The sequence below is a fragment of the Cyprinodon tularosa genome, unplaced genomic scaffold, assembly GCF_016077235.1.
Source record: "Cyprinodon tularosa strain WSP-4 unplaced genomic scaffold, ASM1607723v1 ctg585, whole genome shotgun sequence".
NCBI classification, from domain to species: Eukaryota; Metazoa; Chordata; class Actinopteri; order Cyprinodontiformes; family Cyprinodontidae; genus Cyprinodon; species Cyprinodon tularosa.
This window is the reverse complement of record NW_024039324.1, coordinates 200,787-220,820: the sequence shown is the minus strand read 5'-3', so window position 1 is coordinate 220,820 and position 20,034 is coordinate 200,787. Positions and strand designations below refer to the sequence as shown.

The following is a 20,034-nucleotide window of genomic DNA, read 5'->3' as shown; positions in this document are numbered from 1 at the left end:
CGGATGTTTAACACTTTAAATGACAGATCAGGTGACGTCATTTGAGATATCTCAAAAGGCATTTTGACTCTCCAAAATGTGATTGAATTGAGATATCTTGAATTGTTATTTTACCTAGTCTTAATATAATTTCAGATATCTTAAAGTATCATAAAATTTTGTAAATAATGTTTGTCTATTCCATTAAAATTCTGTATCTGTATAATGGGTCTGTTTTTTGTGTTGTCTTCTCAGTTCAGAGGGCCCCATAGCTGTATTTACCTAGTGCCCCAAATTTCCTAAATCCGCCCCTGCTCACAAGAGGTGATACTTATCCTTTAATTTCTACCAAAACGAAACCCTAAATTATATCCAAGAAAATATTTCATTGCATACTGTTTATTTTTGGGTAAAGAGCCAGGTGAAAAGGTACATCTCTTCATCTTTGAATATTTCTCTGTCATTGTTCTCGTTTCTATGTATTTAAATATGATGTAAATGTTTCATTGCATTGTCATTAAAACACTTTATCTGTTTCATTTAAACATTTCAACATTTTAGTTAGCATATCCATTAAATTTAGGTCTGCATTGCCATGGCATTACAAGGCAGTTATGTATGTCATCTCTTTATTTTATTTATATCAAAACCCTGTGAATATAAATCTACTTTGAACCCTGAGCAACAGTAACCAAGGGGCACACTGAAGAAATAAAGCCAAAACTGCCAAAGTAGAAAGAAGAATGCTTTTTTTTATTGATCTGTGTGTAATGCATCATTTATAGTAGATCAGGAAGTGTTTGCTCTACAATGGAAACCTTGTATGTCTAAAACCATTCATTTGTTGCACATTTTGTTAGCTTGTCTGTCTGTTATACTAACCAATATGATGTGTTGAGCTATATCTGCTATTTTCGCAGCTTTTGTGAGACCCTTTTGTATAAAGTAGGGCATTAATTTACAAAAAAGGTTATTTGAATTCTATATATCAAAGTTTACTCCCATGATGAACTGCACGGCAGCATTCTATATCCAGCAACAGAAATATCTAGGCAAGAGCTGTCAGTCTGCTAAAGAATCTGGCTGTTATTTGAAATTGTAAATGTTTGTAATTGTAAATTTTTTTCACAACATAGAACTTAAAAAACTAGACTAAAACCTTTGTAAGTTTTAGTAGACTAAAACCGACTAAAACTATCACATATAGTAACGAATAAAATGCGACTAAAACTACTGATAGTTTTGTCCTGAAGACTAATAATAAGAAGACTAAATTAAATCTTAGATAGCTGTCAAAAACAACACTGCTCTTGATGTATTTTATTCTTCTGTCCCAGGAAGGATGAGATGTGCGTCTTCTGAGGGTGCAAATAGTGTCTTTGTTCAGATTCCACCAGAGGTGGTAAAACTCATGCAAATAATTGTCCTCTAAAAACAAACATGGGCATTTCTTAAATCTCTTCAACACAGCAAGAGTCTTTTAAACTCTGTCCTGTTAATCTTAGAACAACAGCTATATCCAAAACACACCATACAATAACAATGTCCACAAAGACAATTATAGAGTTACTAAAGGTATTGGCTACTATTATAATGTTAAAATAATTGAAGTTGTTAACTGTATAGAAATATATATTAGTGGTATTTAATACAGCAACATGCAGATAGTAACCTAATCACATTCAAAACTCACTGGTTTTTGATCAGTATCATGGCTATCTGACACTGCAAAAGGATTGAGTAAGCCTGGCTGTTGTCCTTACCCTAATCTTTGTTTAATGAAACAGGCCCCAGGTTTGTATTTGCTAGGATAAATAATAGACATATGGCCTTTTTTCTCACTGTCCGACATTAAATCTGTGTAAATATTACAGTTTTATATTAGTTAAAGATAACTATTTTTGCTCAATATCAAAATAATGGCAGAAAAAAATACTTTTTTGAGCTTCACCAGTTAACATACATTTCCTTAGTATTTGATGGAATTGTCTTTTAAGCTGTGTGAGGTTGGTCAGACATTTTTGATATTATCCCATTAGCTTCTTTTCTTATATTAGTTCCTTGAAAATCTTCCCCATTCCTCCTGACAGAATTGATCAAACTGAGTCAGAGTTGTTCCCACACACAGTCTCAACTCTACTCTCAAATTTTCTAGGTTAGAACCCTGGATCAGGGTTTTATGATGGCCTCTCTAATCCTTTTAGTGAAGCTACTTTGTAACTAATTTATTGGTATCTTTTGGGTTATTGTCTACTTAAAAGACTCATTTATGCCCAAACTTTATATATTTCCACACAATGTTCTTTCTTTGATGCACAGCGTAATTTCTTTCTAACACTCTTCCCCTCAGTCACTCTGCTACCACGCCTGAGAGTGCTATTCAAGCAGATAGAATTTTTTCCCCTTTTTCATCCAAGAAAATGGGGTCATTATGTTCATCTATTTACTGAATTTGTAATTCTCAAACATAATGGAGAAATGTTGTCTTTATGGGCTTGTTTGGTTGTCCTATGGATCTCTATTTCATTTATGATGGTCTGTCAAACTTTAAGTACCAGCTCTGGGACCCTTCAAGGATGAACGCTTATCAATGATGGATGAAATTAGCTTCTAAGGACTATCTCCTCGAACTACATTAAGTTGGATTCGTCAATGAGCCAAACAAATGAAAGTCGTTCAGTATGTAAAGAATGACTACAAATCAATAAGGAGGTCGAATGTGTTGCTTCTACTGTTACCTTTAGCAACAACAATATTTGAGAAGCAATGCTACCTAAGAGAAAGTAAAAAAAGAAAAACACACCAAGGTTATAAATTATAGAACCTTGTAATATTGTAGATAAAGTGACAGTTTGAATTCATTAGTGCATATGGCATGCAGAGACAGTCAATATTTAATGTTAGAGTAATCTGATCTATCTACATTTTACTGTGCCTACAGGAGCTGAGTTCATTGAGTTGTCTCTGGTTGGTGTTTCCACAGATGTGTGTTATGTTTCTAGAAGTAAATGTAGTGATTAATGTGTAGAAGTACTCTTTGACAGGTTCAGAGCTGATGTGAACTTGTAGTTTAGGGTAGGGCTTAGCCGAGTATGACCCACAGTGGGGCTGTAACATGCTGGACAGGGCGCCCCACAGTCCCCATCAGGGGTGGCCTAGCGGACACAGTCATTTTACAGGGGAGGAGGTAAGTGTTTGGTTACAGTCTTAAACAAAAAAAAGCCACGCTTCTAATTCCCTCTTCTTCTCCTCCTGTTTCCCTCGGCCTCACTAACCATTATGTCAATTTAATTCTCACTCTGTTAGTTCCTTCTCCCATCAAGCTCAATCCTCCATATTAATTTCAAAAGAGCTCCAAGACTCACAGTTAAAGATGGCACCTGACTAAAACTCGTTCTGCCCTCCAGGAACTTAAAATTCTCCTCCTGCAACATTTTTTGTTTTCTCTTTTTTATCGTGTCTGTGAGTCATTTTCCTCCCTGTTCATTCAACTATAAAGTAACTCACAATGATTTTTTTTTTATTTTTTTTTTACTCAAATTGTTTTTGCAGTTATGCTTTTAGGGGAAATCAGTGTGGGGTCTTTTCAGCTGTGTTTTTGTTGATGTAGAACCACTTTGGATAATGATCAGATACATTAGGAAATCTCCCAGACAGGAAACTATGTAGCTTAATAGAAGGAGGGATGTAGCATCATAACACTTTAAAGTTGTAAGCATTGAGATAATCTCCAGCTACATAAAATCCATCCACTGCATGTGTTGAAAAATGTACTTCCTTCCTTGTTTCATACAGCATCCAAACCATTTAATTATGGAGGGAAAACATGCGTTTGTCAGAAACCAGGGCATTACCATTAGTCTGTAGCTTATTAAGCTTACAGTGGGGAATGTTTAAATTTGGCTAAATATGATACACCCATACTTCTTCCATGATGCACAGTTCACAGCCTGCAGCAGCCGTATGAGTCTGAGTCTGACAGTGATGACAGCATGATTAATGCTCAAAGTCATTCCCTCTCAAACACTAACTTCACTCACTCAGCCCTCATGGCATGCTTAAGAAAAACATAAATAAACTCCTCAGTGAGATAACTAAAGTTTGCATTGCTGCATAAGCAGAATCTATCAACATGATTGCAGAGAAAATGTATTTTTGGTTCATTATTAATATTTCAAATTATCTATCTATTCTGTATTTCTATTTTTTGCACTTCCTGCTTGAGCATGCAGCACTTTGTTATTGATTTTTACTGTTAGCACAGTATGTTTATAATGTACATACTTATTATGAAACATGGTTTCTCAGCAATCAGTTGTTTTTCATTAGTCAAATAACATTTTGCTTTTTTTATTAATAGGATTGAACTGAACTATACATTTCTGGATCTGACAAGATGACTTGATTATATTGAAGTAACATTTATTTATTCAAACTGCAATTTTAAGAAGGTTCCTTATTTTTAGATGTGAACTGGACCTGTGGACTGTTTGGTAATATATAAGTAAAGTAACTACAACACGCCCTGAATTGTCAAAGCCACTTAATCATTACATCTCTGAATGTTAAATTAAAATGTTCAATGAGATTTTTCATTTTCTGTTTTTGGGTTTTTAAGAACTGGCCAAGAATTAAACTGAACAAAGTTTTGGAGAATTGTATTCTCCTGGGGTCCATTTAACAAAGCAGGTTTAACAAACTCAGACTCAAATCCTGAACTCTGAATAGATCTAGCCTAAGGTTGGAAACTGTTTTCGGTTTCACAAAGACTGCTGTGAGTTAGTTTAATTAACTCTGAATAGGTGATTTCTGAGTTGAGCATGTGCATAAAAATTATGCAGTTTCCCTTTAGAAAACGTAGTTTTCGGTAAACCTGCTTTGTCAAACAGACGCCTGTATGAGTCGCTACATTACTCACTGACAAAAACCCAACAAGCATTTTATAATAATAATAATCTAAAAGTAGTAAATATTGAAAGTAGAACCTAGTTTAGGGCAAACAAATGAACTGGTATTTTTTTCATAATTGAACATTTATTGATTTTATCAAAGAGAGGAAATGTAAAAAACTACAAATAATTGGCAAATTAAGAAAAATGTATAAGTACTTAAGAACTTAGGCGAAACTTTACTTTTTCATTCAAAGAGTAAATAAACCGAGCTTAGGATGAGTTGGAATAATTTTGCATCAATCACTTCTAATATGATGTGGTCCGAAAAATAGTAATGAGTTCTGTTACTTCCTGAAAAACAGTGGATACATAGCTTGGAAAAAGGCTGTACAGCCATATTCAATATATTACAATGTTAGCAAACAGTTATTTTATTTCACTAAGGACATTTTAATCGGATACACACATTTTTAAGCCTATATTGATTTAGGCTTATTGCGTTGCTTATTCTAATTCATATAATCATTTATTTCCTGTCAATGCCACGTGTTTATCATATACTGTAGACTGTTTAATGTACAAAGCATTTAAAGATGTAAGGCAAGGCAATTTTATTTGTATAGCACAATTCGGTTCATGGGTAGTTCAAAGTGTTTTACATTGATTAGATGAAATAAAAACAGAATAAAATGAATAAATTAATTAATTGGACCACAAAAAATCAGAAGAAAAGCAAGTAAAATAAATAAATAAATAAATAAATAAGACTGAAAAATTTTAATTATTCGGTAAAGCTTTCTTCTAAAGTACATCAACAACCATGTAATAACATGGTAATAAAATAGCAAGTTACGCTATATTACTAGGTAAAAATGTAAGTGCTGTGCTTCAAATTTTAGGCACACAAGTGTCAAACTGTTACCAGGTAGCTCAGTCATTTCACCGACCGCAATAAATTAATGTGTTATAGTTTATTAAAATACTGTTTATTACTTTGCATATAACAGAAAACCAAACCTAGAGTAAAGCAAGACAATCTTCTTTACTAAACTCGTATTTATATGTAACATTAGATCAGTTTTATAATGCTTTATTTACCTGATCATAAGTTACAATTTACTTTGTAAGCTGTTGGTAGGGGGTGGCTAATAATAGAAACTGTGATGTGGTAACCTGATGGTAATTACCCAACAAAAGTCTCCATTGTTAGATAGTAACAATCAATTGTAATAATTACAGTACATGCAGGTATTTACCTACCCATATACCTTAATCTACTAACCTGTTACCAAGTAATACAATGCGACTTGCTATTTTATTACCATTTTATTACATGGTTATTGATGTACTGTAAAACAAAAGCATGAGCAATAATTCATCTCAAGCTAAGACTCGTTTCACCAGAAATTCAAGACGAAATTAATAAACACTACTTTATAATAGGGATAATTTTACCTTCTATTAATAAATTTAGGATCAAGATATTTAAGAATGTGTGGGTAAAAAGAAATCCATAGAAAGCAATCAAGCATTTTTATACATGTGCAATAAAATTGGTCTATACATAACAAGTGTAGGGAAAATTTTTTTTAATATCAAGTCAATTTGGATATTCAAGCACACGGAAACCAGATACTACCATTTCTTTTAATTCTGCAAAAATGAAAAAAAATTCCTCAATCAAATCTTTCAGTCACTCGTACAGCAATCCAGCAAATGCCCAGTCTTCATCTGTAATTTCCACAATTAGTTTTCAGGAAACGAAATTTAACTCAGCCGACGACAAAATGAGCCTAAATCTGCCAGCAACCACTGAGGCATTAAAACACTTCTGCGGTCCATTCATCCTTCAACAGTTTCTGAGGGGATGCAGGGATGTGAAGGAGCTCCTTCTAAAAACTACCTTTGTTAAACTCACCATATTCATCAATCTTGGAGAGGCATCCATAAAGGAGCTTGTGTGGAAGAGGAAGAGGATGTCTGAATCCGGGGGCTGCCAGGGGCCAAGTGGTCAACCTGAGACAGAGGTATCGCAGGTTGGCATGACAAGTCTATGCCAGTCTCTGCCAAGACAAGCTATCAGCCCGCATAGACAAATCTCCTGACAAGTGCTTTCAGTGTGCGAAAAAGTAAACCCAGACTGCCAAGTCTAACAGAAAAGCTTCATGGAATCTATTAAAACTCTGCTTTTGTGTTTATCATGCTTCACTTGGATATTGATGTGATTGTGATATATGAAATCTCATCAAAAGTAAAAATCAAGCATCAATGACACAAGTTTTACGAGCATCCAAAGTTCACACATGGAAACGTTTTTCTTTATGGGAAATGTTTTGATTGTGTTATAAAAACCCTGTCAGTAATAATTACTTGTTGATATTTGGACATGATTTCTCAACGAGTCTGTGTTGTATGCTCTATGATCAGTCATTGTTCATTACACCGTGTGTATTTATAAACTTTGATCTTCCTTATATTCTGTAATGTTTGGCCACAAATTAAAGTTTTTTGTGATATATTACTTATCCAGCATAAACTACAGAACAGTTGGGAAGTGGAAAGAGATGTATATATGGCTGTTTAAAAAATTCAAATAAAAGAAAAGCAATGTACATTTGTTTTCAATAAATCAGTGCATGACATTTTTTATTGTCACTAAATCCCCCCAAAGCTACATGTGCTTTGTTTAAATAATCTTAAACTTTAGTTAGTTTATATATATATATATATATATATATATATATATATATATATATATATATATATATATATATATATATATATATATATATATATATATATATATATATATATAAATGATTGCATAATTTTTTTCAGCGTATGTGTTCAAACCCTGAGGTATGTTTTTATAACGTTACCCTTTGAAATTCTTTAACATTTTTCTTCCAGACCTGCTGTTTTCTTACTCGTGTTCTCCAAAGCAAAAAATCTCTGAGACCTTCATGGGGAAGATATATTTTTATTTAGGTTAAAATGCGTCTGTGGGTGAAGGCGGCTAAATAGAAGATCCACAACAGTTTCCACTATTCTTTGTTGTTCGGTTACATCAAATCTATGGTACAACTTATGCATGGGATGTGTTGCATGTAGGAAAACGGCCATTTAATCCCAATAAAGTTAAGTGAAAAGTTTGGTCATATTCAGAATTCAAACTTCTGAAAGTATTTCAAATATGAAATTATTGCATACTTATCAATAAATGATAAATGTTTTTAATTAAGAGTAATTTAATTTGAACATGCTTTACTGGAGACATCCATGTTTGTTAAAGAACACTATCGCCACCCACCGGTTTGTGATGTCACGGTGCTGTATCGGCTGTTGAGCAAGTCCCAATGCTGTATCTGGTGATTGTCACAATATGCTATTATCCAAATAATTATTTTTGGAAATGTTGGCTACATATTACGTGTTTTTTCTCTGGCAAGAAATTTGATGGCAAATCCTCCCTCTTCAAGTAAGCAATCCAATGACAAACCCGTCCATGGAGCATCATGAATCGGAAAGCTGAAATAACCAATTTATTGCTCACTTTTACCCGATGAATTACAACGTCCAACTGCCATGCACATGGGGGTTGTGACTTTACCTATAGCTCTCAAGAATTTTAATTGCGAAGTCCTCCCGAAATCTAAAATATTTGATGTTGATTGCAGGTGTGTATAATAGTTCCCTTTGATTTTGCTTGTAAAGCGGGGAGGATGGCCTTTGGCTTACGGCACCGTGACATCACTGCCAGAAGATGTTAGGAGTGAGGTGTTACTATCTTTCAGCAAAAATGTCCGTTCCCGTACTCAGTGATTGTGACAAAAATTACAGTTTTTATTTTTTTACTGATTAACGCTAAATTGATTAAGTCACCACAAACATATTATTTTTAGGTATAGATACTGTAATGACCCATTGATTATTTTTTTGCTGACCTGACTTTTCCCCTTAAGCCCGTTGCTTTATCTTTAAGTGACTTGCTGTAAATGTCTTATAGAAAGAGCTTGTTGAAGCAAGCTGTACAGTAGGGCTTTCCTTTCTGCTCCTTGAAGATGCCTTGGTTGAGCTGCCGCAGACAAAAGGCACAAACAAAGTGCTCAGGATGAAATCTTCGATCGAGAGCCGAGACGCAGCGGCCAGTAATAGGCTCCCCACAGCCCCCACAAAGGGTCCCCTGCCTGGAGTGAAAGTGCAGGGAACAGAGAGGTCGACCATCCAGTTCCATGAAACAACCATCGGTAAACGGCTTCAGACAGTCCTAAATGTTCAAAATAAAAAAGTAAGTGTTACTGGAGGAAGTAAAAGATTAGAAATGATGTTAAGCAAGCTGGAGGTGATACTCTATCTTAAAACAAAAGTCAAACCTGCGTTTTAGAAGAGAAAAAAACATTTGCTCTGAAACATGAGAGTATTATATTTTATATTTTATCAACTCTACTGATCTGTGATTTAATATATGATTATTATGGTTATTTAGTCTACTTTTTGTTTACATTCTGAATTTTTCTGCATACTTTGTACACTGGTCGAGAGATTCTGAAATCAAAACTGAAAAAATTAAAAGACAGCTTTCTTTAAAATACTGTGATAATTAATCCATTTAAAAACTTTGGGATCCTTTCGGAACATTTAATTAGTAAGCAAACAAATGTTTTCTGTTTTTATCCACTTCTGTAGACATATTAGAATTTATTTCACACTGTTTTTCCTTTATACGTGTACTATAGATGTTTTATTTTTATTTATTTATTTCACAAGAGAAAGCAGCTTTCAATGAAAAAGATCTCTGCTGTATAATGAAATCTAACCAGTCTCTTGAGTTGAGAATGCCCTGTGCCACTAGCGATCGTGGGATGGAAATAACACTGAGAAAACCTTGTCTACAGCTGCGTCTTGCAAAAGAACCTCAGCCTTTTATGAGGATGTTGGGTGTAATGACTCATGCAAACTAAATATCTCAAACACAGGCAAATGTGCAGATCAAAAACTGAGAACAAGTAGTCAGCAGGATGTTTTGATACGATGGGGAACAGTCTCACTGCCCAAGGTCTCTTTCCAACAAACGCTAACACAAAAAATAACATGCATAAAGCTTTGAGCCTAAACATTTTTCTACTACTTGTGTATATATCTTAGCAGAGACCTAGTACATATTTAATGAGATTCAAGATTTTAGTACTTTCACATTTTTTGTGGAACCCAGAATCTTATATCATTACTTATTAGACAGTAAACAGATGTTGTTGGGTTTGGTGTTGTAAGGAAAGTATAAAGTTACTTAAACACCCTTTAATTTACTTAAATGTTCAGTCTTTTTATGGCATGCCCTTAAGATCTAGAATCCAATTATTCTTCATTTCATTTACAGATTCAAACTATGCTCAGAAAAATAAACAATGCTCAGAAACATAGCAGTGTGAAAAAGAATTTGCCCACTTCCTCATTTTGCTTTTTTAACTTTTATAACTCTGAAGTATTTTAAAGCATCAAGCGCCTTCAAATATTAGTCAAACACAATACAAGTAAACACAAAATGCTATTTTTAAATGAAGGATTTATTAAAGAAGAAAAAAGTCCAAAGCTTGTCAAAAAGTGATTGCCCGCAAAGTGAATAACTGGTTGGGCCTCCACAACAATTGCAATCAAGTATTTAAGATACCTTGTCGTCTTCTTTTTTCACATTGTGGAGGAATTTTGAATAATCTTTTTAGAATTGTTGTCATTAGATGATTTTGAAACATGAAAGTCTGTTTTAAGGCAATACCAATGTCTCAATTGGACTCAGGTCAGGAATTTAAACTGGTCTTCATTTCTTTGTTATAAGGCCATCCAGAGGTGGACTTGATGATGTGCTTCGGATTTTTTGATATACTGCAGGTGATGAAGAAGCAAAACAACCCTAAAACCACCAACCTACCACCAACATATTTCACTGTTTGTATGATGTTTTGCTACAGGCCAGATCTAGTTGGACACAAAGCTTCTGAAAAGTTCAACTTTTGTCCCATCAGTTCACAGAACATTATTGCCAGAAGCCCTGGGGATCATCAAGATGTGTTCAGGAAAAAAAATCGATGAACCGTTTCTTTATTTTTGTTCTTGTTGTTTTGTTTTAGGTGGAGGCCCGAACGCTGACCTTAACTGATGAAACTGAGGTCTGCAGTTCTTGGGATGTTGTTTGGGGGTCTTTTTTGGTCTCTTTGATTAATTGTGACTTTACTCTTCGGATAATGTTTGTCACCAATCAGTCGTGGATGATCTCTCATTGTGTCTCCCTGGAGATTCTAAGTTTTAAAATTGACTTTTTGGCCCTTTTCAGGCTGATAGATCTCATTTACTTTTTTTCTCATTTGGGTCTCTGCATGATGTCAAGCTTTTGAGGATCTTTTAATAGTTTTTTTAATTTTGTCAGCATGTACTAACCTATACTTTGTGATTTCTTTACAACATATAGATGTGACAGTATTAAGGCCTGATTTTGGCAGAAGAAAGCAAACTCAGTTAAGTTTAACTACAGTTAAGTTTTACCACAGCAGTCCAATTACTTTTTTCAATTTCATGATAAAGGCTTTTTCTATATAAAAAAAAAGAACTTTGTGTTTGTCTTTGACTAGTATTTAAATTAATCTGAAACACTCAAATGTGACAGACATGCAAATAAATAAATTTAAAAAAATCTGTGTTTCATATGCAAAAATTTAACCTGTTGTTCTCCCTACTTATAAAATAAAACATCTAGACAGCTAATGTTTTAAAAGATACTTAATTGAAAATGTGAATGTTACAGTGAACCATAGAGGTGTCATCATAATCTTGGATAAAAATTATTCAGGTAAAACTATTTTTTTTTTTTTTTAATTTATTTTTTTAGAGTGTATAAAAATGTAAACATTCAGTTTTAAATCATAGCATTTGGTTATTTTTCTAAAGGCCGCTAGATTGATTTTATTTTTCTGTATCACTGCATATCCAAGAAGATGTCAGAATAAAAAAAAAAAATGACTTAATTAGAGTAAAGGTCTTTTGGCTTTTTCATGAATATTTATTTAGTCTTGTAGCAGATATGTATATATATATATATATTTGTTTTTCTTTTGAATTGGTGTTATAAATGTCACTGTATGTGCTGTACAGTATACATTCACATTTATTATGTTTATGGACTTAGGTTGCTGTATGTTCTTGTTTGCAGAAATTTTGTTTCACAAGCTGGATTGATTAGATAGAGTAAAGAAAAATAAAAGGGCCTTTTTTGTTTTAATAGATGAAGGAAATTCCCCTGAGTAGGCAAGAAGTGCAACTGCAAACTGAATCACCTCTGACCGGCTGCTGTGCACTGCAGTGGCTTTGAAGAGGATATAAAAGATACCCACAGAGAGAGAATATGGTTTCCTTGATTTATCTGCAACATTTCGACCTCAACATTTTCATCAGCATATGGTTTGCATCAGCTCTGTGGTCAAAACGATGCAAACAAAGCAAGTGTGTGGGTATCTTTCTCATTTATTCTCAAGGTTGTGTGTGAGCACGAGCTGTATGTGTGGTCCGAGTTGGAGACTCACTGCGCAGACGAAGCACTCTGGATGCCAGGTGCCATTGGCTGCAGTCAGGTAGTTTTCTCTCACGGGCTCCCCGCAGCCTGAGCACTTGGGAGCAAAGAGGTGATAAAAGTCCTTGCAGCAGTACGGTTTGCCATCCTTTTCAAGGAAACCTTGATAGGTAGAGGATACGCTTAGATGTGTAATAAACATTATTTTTGTTCTAAGGTAAATACATTTGCAAACATCTCACCCTCTGGCCCAAACAGATCTCCACAGTGTGTGCAGAAGAAATGCTCCGGATGCCAAGTCTGGTCCAGAGCTGTCAGGATGTTCTGGTGAAAAAAGAAAATGCCAAAAGTATTACATCTCTATTTTACTTTCTTCAGGGATTAGTGGAGGTTGTCTCATCTCCTATATTTAAATGCGAAGAAACACAAAGAATGTGGACCTAGACCACATGAGGAGAATCACTGGAGATGCTGCATTAGTTTCTGATGAATGTCTTTGGTCTGCAGCATGAGGTAATCCCAGCCTGCAAAACCACCGGTATGGTTTTTCCTTTAATTTATTAGCATAACATATGGGTTAGGCCAAGAAAAAAAAAAGCTACATACAACATGTCATCACGCAATCATCAAAATATGATTGTGCGGATTAATGGATGTTAAATCTGACTGGATGATTTGAATTATGAATCAGGGGGACTGTATGTGGGTGGTTGGGCAGGGTGAATAAATGCTGCATAAACTAACTCAATGCTATGCTTATGAATATGAAAATCAGTTTCTCTACATCTTTTCAATGTCTTTTAAACTAATTCTCGTTACACATGAGGAGGGAGCAGCACGAACAATTTTAAAAACAAGAGGAGGATTTTGACAAATGAGCAATAGATTGTACAAATGATGAAAAGGTCACATAGATGGCACTATAGGACATACACATAGATTATTTGTCACATAAAGTGGATTGCAGGGTTAGTTTTTAAAGTATTTCCACAAAGATTAATATTTCCTGTTCTGCTATTTCTTATAATGGTACCTGTATTATTGGCCCTTTGCAGTAGGCACAGCGTGGAGAAAAGAGCTGATGATAGTCTTTGTCACAGTAAGGTCGTCCCTCTCTTTCAAAGAAGCCTGTTGTGCTTAACTCCATTTTACATGCCACACATACAAAATGCTCAGGGTGCCACACTTCACCCAGCGCTGTGATCATCTAAAAGAAATAAGTTAAAATGAGTGAATATAGAATTGACCTTGAATCAAATTTGCATCCAAAGGTTCTTGTTGTACCTTTCCCACAATCCCTTTGTTGCATGCAGCACAGTGGCCTTTGGCAGTGGTGCGTACACCAATCTTCTCCAGGTCAGAACTCAGACCTCCCAGCAGGTCATCTATGGAATCTGTTTTGTTGTTCTGTTGTTTCTGAGTGCAGGGTTTTGAATCTGAACCTGCAAGGCCGCTGTCTTCCTTATGATCCAGTCTCCCACCCTCTTTTTTCATCTTTGCAGATTGCTTCTGTGCCAGAGGTGGTGGGATTGGTGGCGGTGAGTGGTTCTAAGAGAGTGATATAGAAAAGGAGAGAGAATTATAAGGGTTTAAAAAACAGAATATAAACAAGTTGTTACATCAAAGTTTGTTGGTTAATGTTGGCTCAATGCTGCCCTCTGCTGTTTAAATGTATTAATTTATTTTTATTTCCAGAGGCAGACCACTTGAATAGAAAACTGTCAAGGACCTGCATATTAAAACAAATCTATGAAAAAATGAAAAAATAATTGAAAGGACCTACAGAAAAACTACATTTAACTAGATGACTGTAGATGAGTCCAGCCTGAGAGTTAATTTTAAAAGGAAATAAAGCATATAAAATGTAGAACCCTTAAGCTTAAGGAGTTAGTGGCAATGAGGTGACACCAGAATTAATCAAATTTTCAAAAAATTATTTTGTTACAATGATGAAAAAAGTGCAAAATCGGCCTTGCCAAAATAATATATTTTTTAAATAGGATGCCTAATGAATCATTTTGTCTGTAATATTGTTTCACATGGAAACAGATTTTTTTGAATGGGATTTCTTTGATTTAAACAACTGCGTTTAATACATTATTTTTTTTTTCCCTATGACTGTATAGTTGTAATCAGATATATTCAACCCCTTAAAACTTTAAAGAATGTATTATTTGTTGGCAGCAGTATAGTCTGTTAAGTTGCGTCATAATTATTCACACATTATATGAGAATGTTTTTATAGCTGTGAATTTTTAACAACCTAAAATGTTTTAGAAATATAATCAATCCTTTGAGTGACTAATGAGTTTGCTTCATTTTCTTTTTCTGTAAATCAGAGATAAGAGCAAGATGGGTTGGATTCAGGAGAAAGAACTGGAGTGTACACAAAACTGGTGAGAGATAATTTATTCTCACCTGAAGGGGTTTGATTTAAAGGAGATGTCCAAAAATGTTTACATTCAAACAGACCTCACTGGGGGTTTTATGGCAAAGTGTAAAGCAGTTGTGTGACTGATAGCGAGTAAAATCCCCAGATTTTATCAGAGGGCCTTTTTAATTTAGCTGAAAACCCCCTGTTTTGACAGCAGGACATCAAGAACTTAAAAATGTTGGACCAAATGCTTTCAGAGTAACCAATCCATGCCCTGAATAAACAAGGATTTAATGGCAAGACTCCATGGTACACTCCCATGTGAACCACAAAAAGGTAAACATGTGCCTGGAAGAATTTGGTAATAAAACTAAAATAAGAGTTTTAGGAGACAGTCCTTTTGACTGATTAATCAAACTTAAACTGTTTGAACATATAAACCAAAAATATCTCTAGCTAATAAAAAAGCTCAACTTAGAAAGACAGTTTTCGTTGAGTCTAAGTTACAAAAAGTAAAACATGGAGGAGATTTAGGACATTTATGATGTGGGTCTGTAGTTTTGCAGCAGAAACTGCCAACTGTAGGCATCAGTAGTCTGTAGAAAGAACTGTTTCTGTTTCTCTGTTGAAAAATTAAATTGAGAGAAAAACATCCAATAGATTTCATTGGACTTTTCAGAAAAGTAATCATCTCAAGTATTCATTTTCTTTCATCATCAGAATTAAAGTGTATTTTGAGGAAAAAGGGTAAATTAGTTTTGGTTGTAACTGAGCACAATCTGTTTGTTTTTTTCTACAGAAATCACTTTAGAATGTGAAATCTTAATAGGCACAAAAAATGAGTTACAATAATTTATATCAATTTTAGGAAACAATCTTTCCAACAGCTTCGTACTGACCCCTTCTGCTAAACCCATCAGATCTTCTAAGATGGAGTCCAACTCTTGAGTGGGAGAGTCAGGGGGCAGTGCAACTGCAACAGGAGTAGGGAGATCACTGTATACAAAACAAAAACAAATTAATAAAGAAATCAAACACATGCTAACACTTCCAAACCCTTTAAATTAGTTACAAATTCTTTAAAAAATACAGTTTTATTTTTTGTCCTGCATTTGTGCACTAAGCAAGATAAAGTAGGGAATTTTCTACGCATTTTTGAATACATTCTAGGATGTTTGATAGCAGTTTGAATTAGTAAATCAGGAAAAAAAGGAAGAATCTGAAGAAAGAATAACGGCATAAACAAAAAGGAAAACAAATAAGTTATGGACATGAAAGGTAGAGCAAAACAGAAAGTAACGATTTTTATTTTATATTAACCTCTTCTTAAATTGCAGAATTATAAAATGCGTTGTTTGGGATGGTTCAGTTGCTGTTGTTTTTTTTAATACCATGGTTATATCTGTGATACTTGTTTTTTGTAGGAATTGGAACCCAGTATTCTGTGATACAAGGACAGAATTTTCAGAGGATGGACTTTCTTTCTTTGCTGACTGTTTGTTGCTCTAAAAATTGTATTGTTTCTTCAAATTATGTAATTGTGTTTATAGAGAAAACTTTAAATTGTGATTCATCACATCATGGGAATTGTTTCCTGACTCAGCAAACATGTGGCCCTATTGGGTCTTTATGGAATGAAGCCTTGGAGTGAAAGACTGCTGCAGACCACGTGCAAGAAGGAGGAGTTTCACAGATTATTTCAGCTTTTAGTCTTTATAACCATCAGTTTTCAAGGTTGTTTACATCACTGCTGTTAGTTGCAAAGAAAAAAAAATTGTCTGTAGCCATTTTTTATGCACAATTAAACATGCACATTTTGTAGAGCCTTAAATCATCCTACTTATTTGCACATTTCATTTAATCAAATTATGCAATTTTTTATATCTGTAGAGTATCTTCCTTCTTTTGTAAAAAGGATCATTCGATTTAATGCTTTATGTTAACTTTAAATAAAAGAGTTTGAACTTGTGAAAGATGGAAAACGATGAACTTGGTCTGTGAGCTTTTAGTGGTTTCCTTTTATGATCTTCTGATCTTATCCAAATGTTGTTTTGTTTTTTTGTTATTTGCATGTTTTCTGTTTTCTTCTGGGGATTTTTGTTAAGTTGGTTTCTAAAACACACAACTGTTTCACATCCTTTTGACATCCTTTTCTTGCTTTCTTCCCTCTGCCCACTCCTTATCCCTGCCTACTCTGCTTATTTATGATAATGTTATCCTGTAGGTTTGCTTCTCTACTCCCTTGGTTTTGTTGCCAATATATTGTTTCAGCATTTTTCTGTTGTGTCAAACCTGCTTATCATCAACTAGGTTCTTTATCAGCATGTCATAAACTTCTTGAGCCCATTCAGATAAACATCACTGGGGTTTCTCCTAATTTTACGTGACCAACTTTTGTTTTTTTTGTTTTTTTTTAGACAAAACCAACAGGGACCAGACATATAGACCTTACCTGTAGACATTAGAACCAACTGAGCTTGACTCTTTTTTATTGAGTCCACAAAGGATGGCACCTGGCGCCTGCAATGACCACAAAGTTATGATGACATTCATCTGAAACTGTTTTTTTTTATTATTATTATTATTATGTTAGTCGGTTTGAAAATTCACCTGTCCACCAGCTGCAATGCTTCCATTGTTTTCTTGGAGATTGTTAGAACCTGATGGGTTCAAAGCCAGCTCCTCCAACAGTAAATCTGCACAAGGATGGAAATCATTAGTAACACATTCATCCAGTACAGTTTTCATGTTGCAGCTGCAGCATCTAGCAAAAGTATATCTTTTTTTGGCCCTCTTTTTTTTTTTTTTTTTTATCTATTTTGTTAAATTTTAACTTTATTTTTTTACATTTCTTGGTTATCTAAAGTGACAGATTTACATGTTTACTTTTATCTTTTGAATTAATAAAGGAGAAAAGATCAATTTTGCTATTGATAGTAAATTCAGAACCTTGAACAGTAGGATTAAATCGATCAAACTTTGCATCAGACACTTCAGAAGATTTATATCAACCCTGAAAGACTGAACTCATTCAGTGTGTGAGATGTTGCTAAAGGTAGAAATAGGTTAATAGTTTATTATTGGAAGTTTAGAAGAAATGCATATATGCCATGGTAACATAAGCCTTAGCCAGATTTGTCCTATATTAGCTTCTATATACCTGGGCTAAACATACCAAACCACCATGCGGCTGTGTGGTACACCAAGGTACAGAGAGTGGCACCATTACCGGATTTGGCCCAGTTCTTTTTTTAAAATATCAGTTCCCATGCTAGTTCTGGCCGAGAACTTTTCTGCTACGTGTGGTGTGGCGGCATTATCATGGTGTGGGGATGCTTTTTTAGCTAGCCTGACGTAGTCCTACTCAATTCTAGTCAGAATATGAACTTGCCGACCTCAAACGTGGGCGGGACTAAGTTCGGAATGGCACCCAGGCTACTTTTTAGCAGCAGGAAATGGAGAAACTAGTCTGAGTTGAGGGGAAAGGTAGATGACATCCAGGAATAGACATTATCATAACCTTTGTGAGCATGGATGGAGCTTCACATTCCAGCAGGACAATGACCCAAAGCATACTGCTGATCCAACAGTTGATCGGCTTGACGGGAAACATTTAGATATTTTGAGTATGCCTTGTCAAAGTTCAGACCTTAACCAAATTAAGCACCTGTGAGCACCTTTCACTCAAATCATACACCAAGGAGTTGGAGTCGGGGTTTTTTGCCTTATGTAGTGGGCACAGGTGGGTAGTAACTAGTTGCATTTATACAGTTGCATTTGCTTGAGTAACATTTTCAAAAAATGAGTAATATTCTTGTAAAGTTTTGCTACCCCTACTTCAGTAAAATCTCTGACTAATCTGTCTTCTGTGAGTAATTATAATCTGTAACCATTGCAAGATCAGCCAAACATGCATTAAACAGTAGATATCATCAATGGAAGGTCTTCACCCTGTCCTAACAAATATGCACTTCTCTCTGTAAGGATTGGTTTTATATGGAAAAGATATTTGATAAAAGTGTTTGTTCTGCATTAATTTGATCTTATATATTCATGAGATCTATTTGTATTTTCTGTGCAATTGGGTCTTGAAAAATTCCAGGACTTGCACATAAAATCTGTCTATCATTTCTAAACTCAAGTAGCCTTTTCACTAAATACTTATTTTACTTTTACTTGAGTAAAACAATGTTGAAGTATTGCTACTCTTAGTTGAGTACACATTTTGGGTACTCAACACATCTCTGGGATTGGGCAGAAACTTCAGCTGCAAAATGTGGCTAGGTGATAGAGACTTTCTGAAAGGAAGGTATCATTGCAAAAAAAATAAAATGGTGCTACAAAGTAGAGGGGGCGCAGAGTTATGCTCATTGCCTTATTTAGAATAAACAAATGAATACATCTTCAAAGTTGTGGTGATGCTCTGTTAACAGTTAACTGGAGCAAACTTTAAAACAATCAGTTTAATTAATAATGCAAGGTCATGAAGAAGAAAAGTATAATAAATGAATGCTTTCATGGGCTAGTGTAAAAACATTCATGTTAATCAGTAGAAGGTTGATTTGTGCAAAGCAAGGGATTTCCTGTGCATATCAAGGTGCAAGTTGGCTGAGGTTGTTTCATAAAAGTCGGCTTCCTGAGGAAATGAGAATATGTTACGTTGCAGAAGTGAAACTTGTCACAATGTCACAAGTATATGGTGACAAATGCCGAGGCGATTACTTGCCAGCGTTTTGTACTACATTATAAAAGGGAAACACATAGGAAATCAATCTAGCCTGTAAAATCAAAATTACACTGGTTCAGGTATAAAAGAGAAAAGGTTGTGGTTGATGAAAAGAAAATCAGGGGTTCATCTTAAGTCCAGATAAATGTCTTAAATGTTGAAACTACAGTGAAGCCATTGAATTAAGTGCAAATGTAAAGATGATCACATCAAATATCTCCGATCAATGTTTTTCAAGCACAGTCAGCAAGATTCCTACACAGTAAAATTTTAGCGGCACAATAAAAGAACATAAATAAGCTGGTAAATAAAAAGAATAAATACTTAAATATCTAATGCTTGCAGTAAATACTGAGCAGCAGAGATGTTGATCTCACTGAAGTCAGGTCTTCAAAAACTGTACCTATAATGTGTTTTAATGTAATCATCAGAAAATCACCTTACCGAGCTCATCCATACTGGTTCCTGCTCTCAAATTTCGGGTGTGTGCTGTTGTTCTGCTGGC

At 34.7% G+C, this 20,034-nt stretch overlaps 1 protein-coding gene across 1 annotated transcript; it reads right to left on the bottom strand.

Moving 5' to 3' along the window:
- Nucleotides 1–7,831: 7,831 nt before the first annotated feature.
- lpxn (leupaxin) lies at nucleotides 7,832–20,034 on the bottom strand. Its single transcript, XM_038306561.1, has 9 exons — nucleotides 19,974–20,034; nucleotides 17,414–17,499; nucleotides 17,256–17,323; nucleotides 15,703–15,799; nucleotides 13,714–13,977; nucleotides 13,463–13,636; nucleotides 12,672–12,753; nucleotides 12,443–12,591; nucleotides 7,832–9,138 (listed from the first exon to the last, which is right to left on the bottom strand). Exons 1-9 carry the CDS (start codon nucleotides 19,984–19,986, stop codon nucleotides 8,872–8,874), a joined length of 1,200 nt encoding a protein of 399 aa, XP_038162489.1. The 5' UTR covers nucleotides 19,987–20,034; the 3' UTR covers nucleotides 7,832–8,871.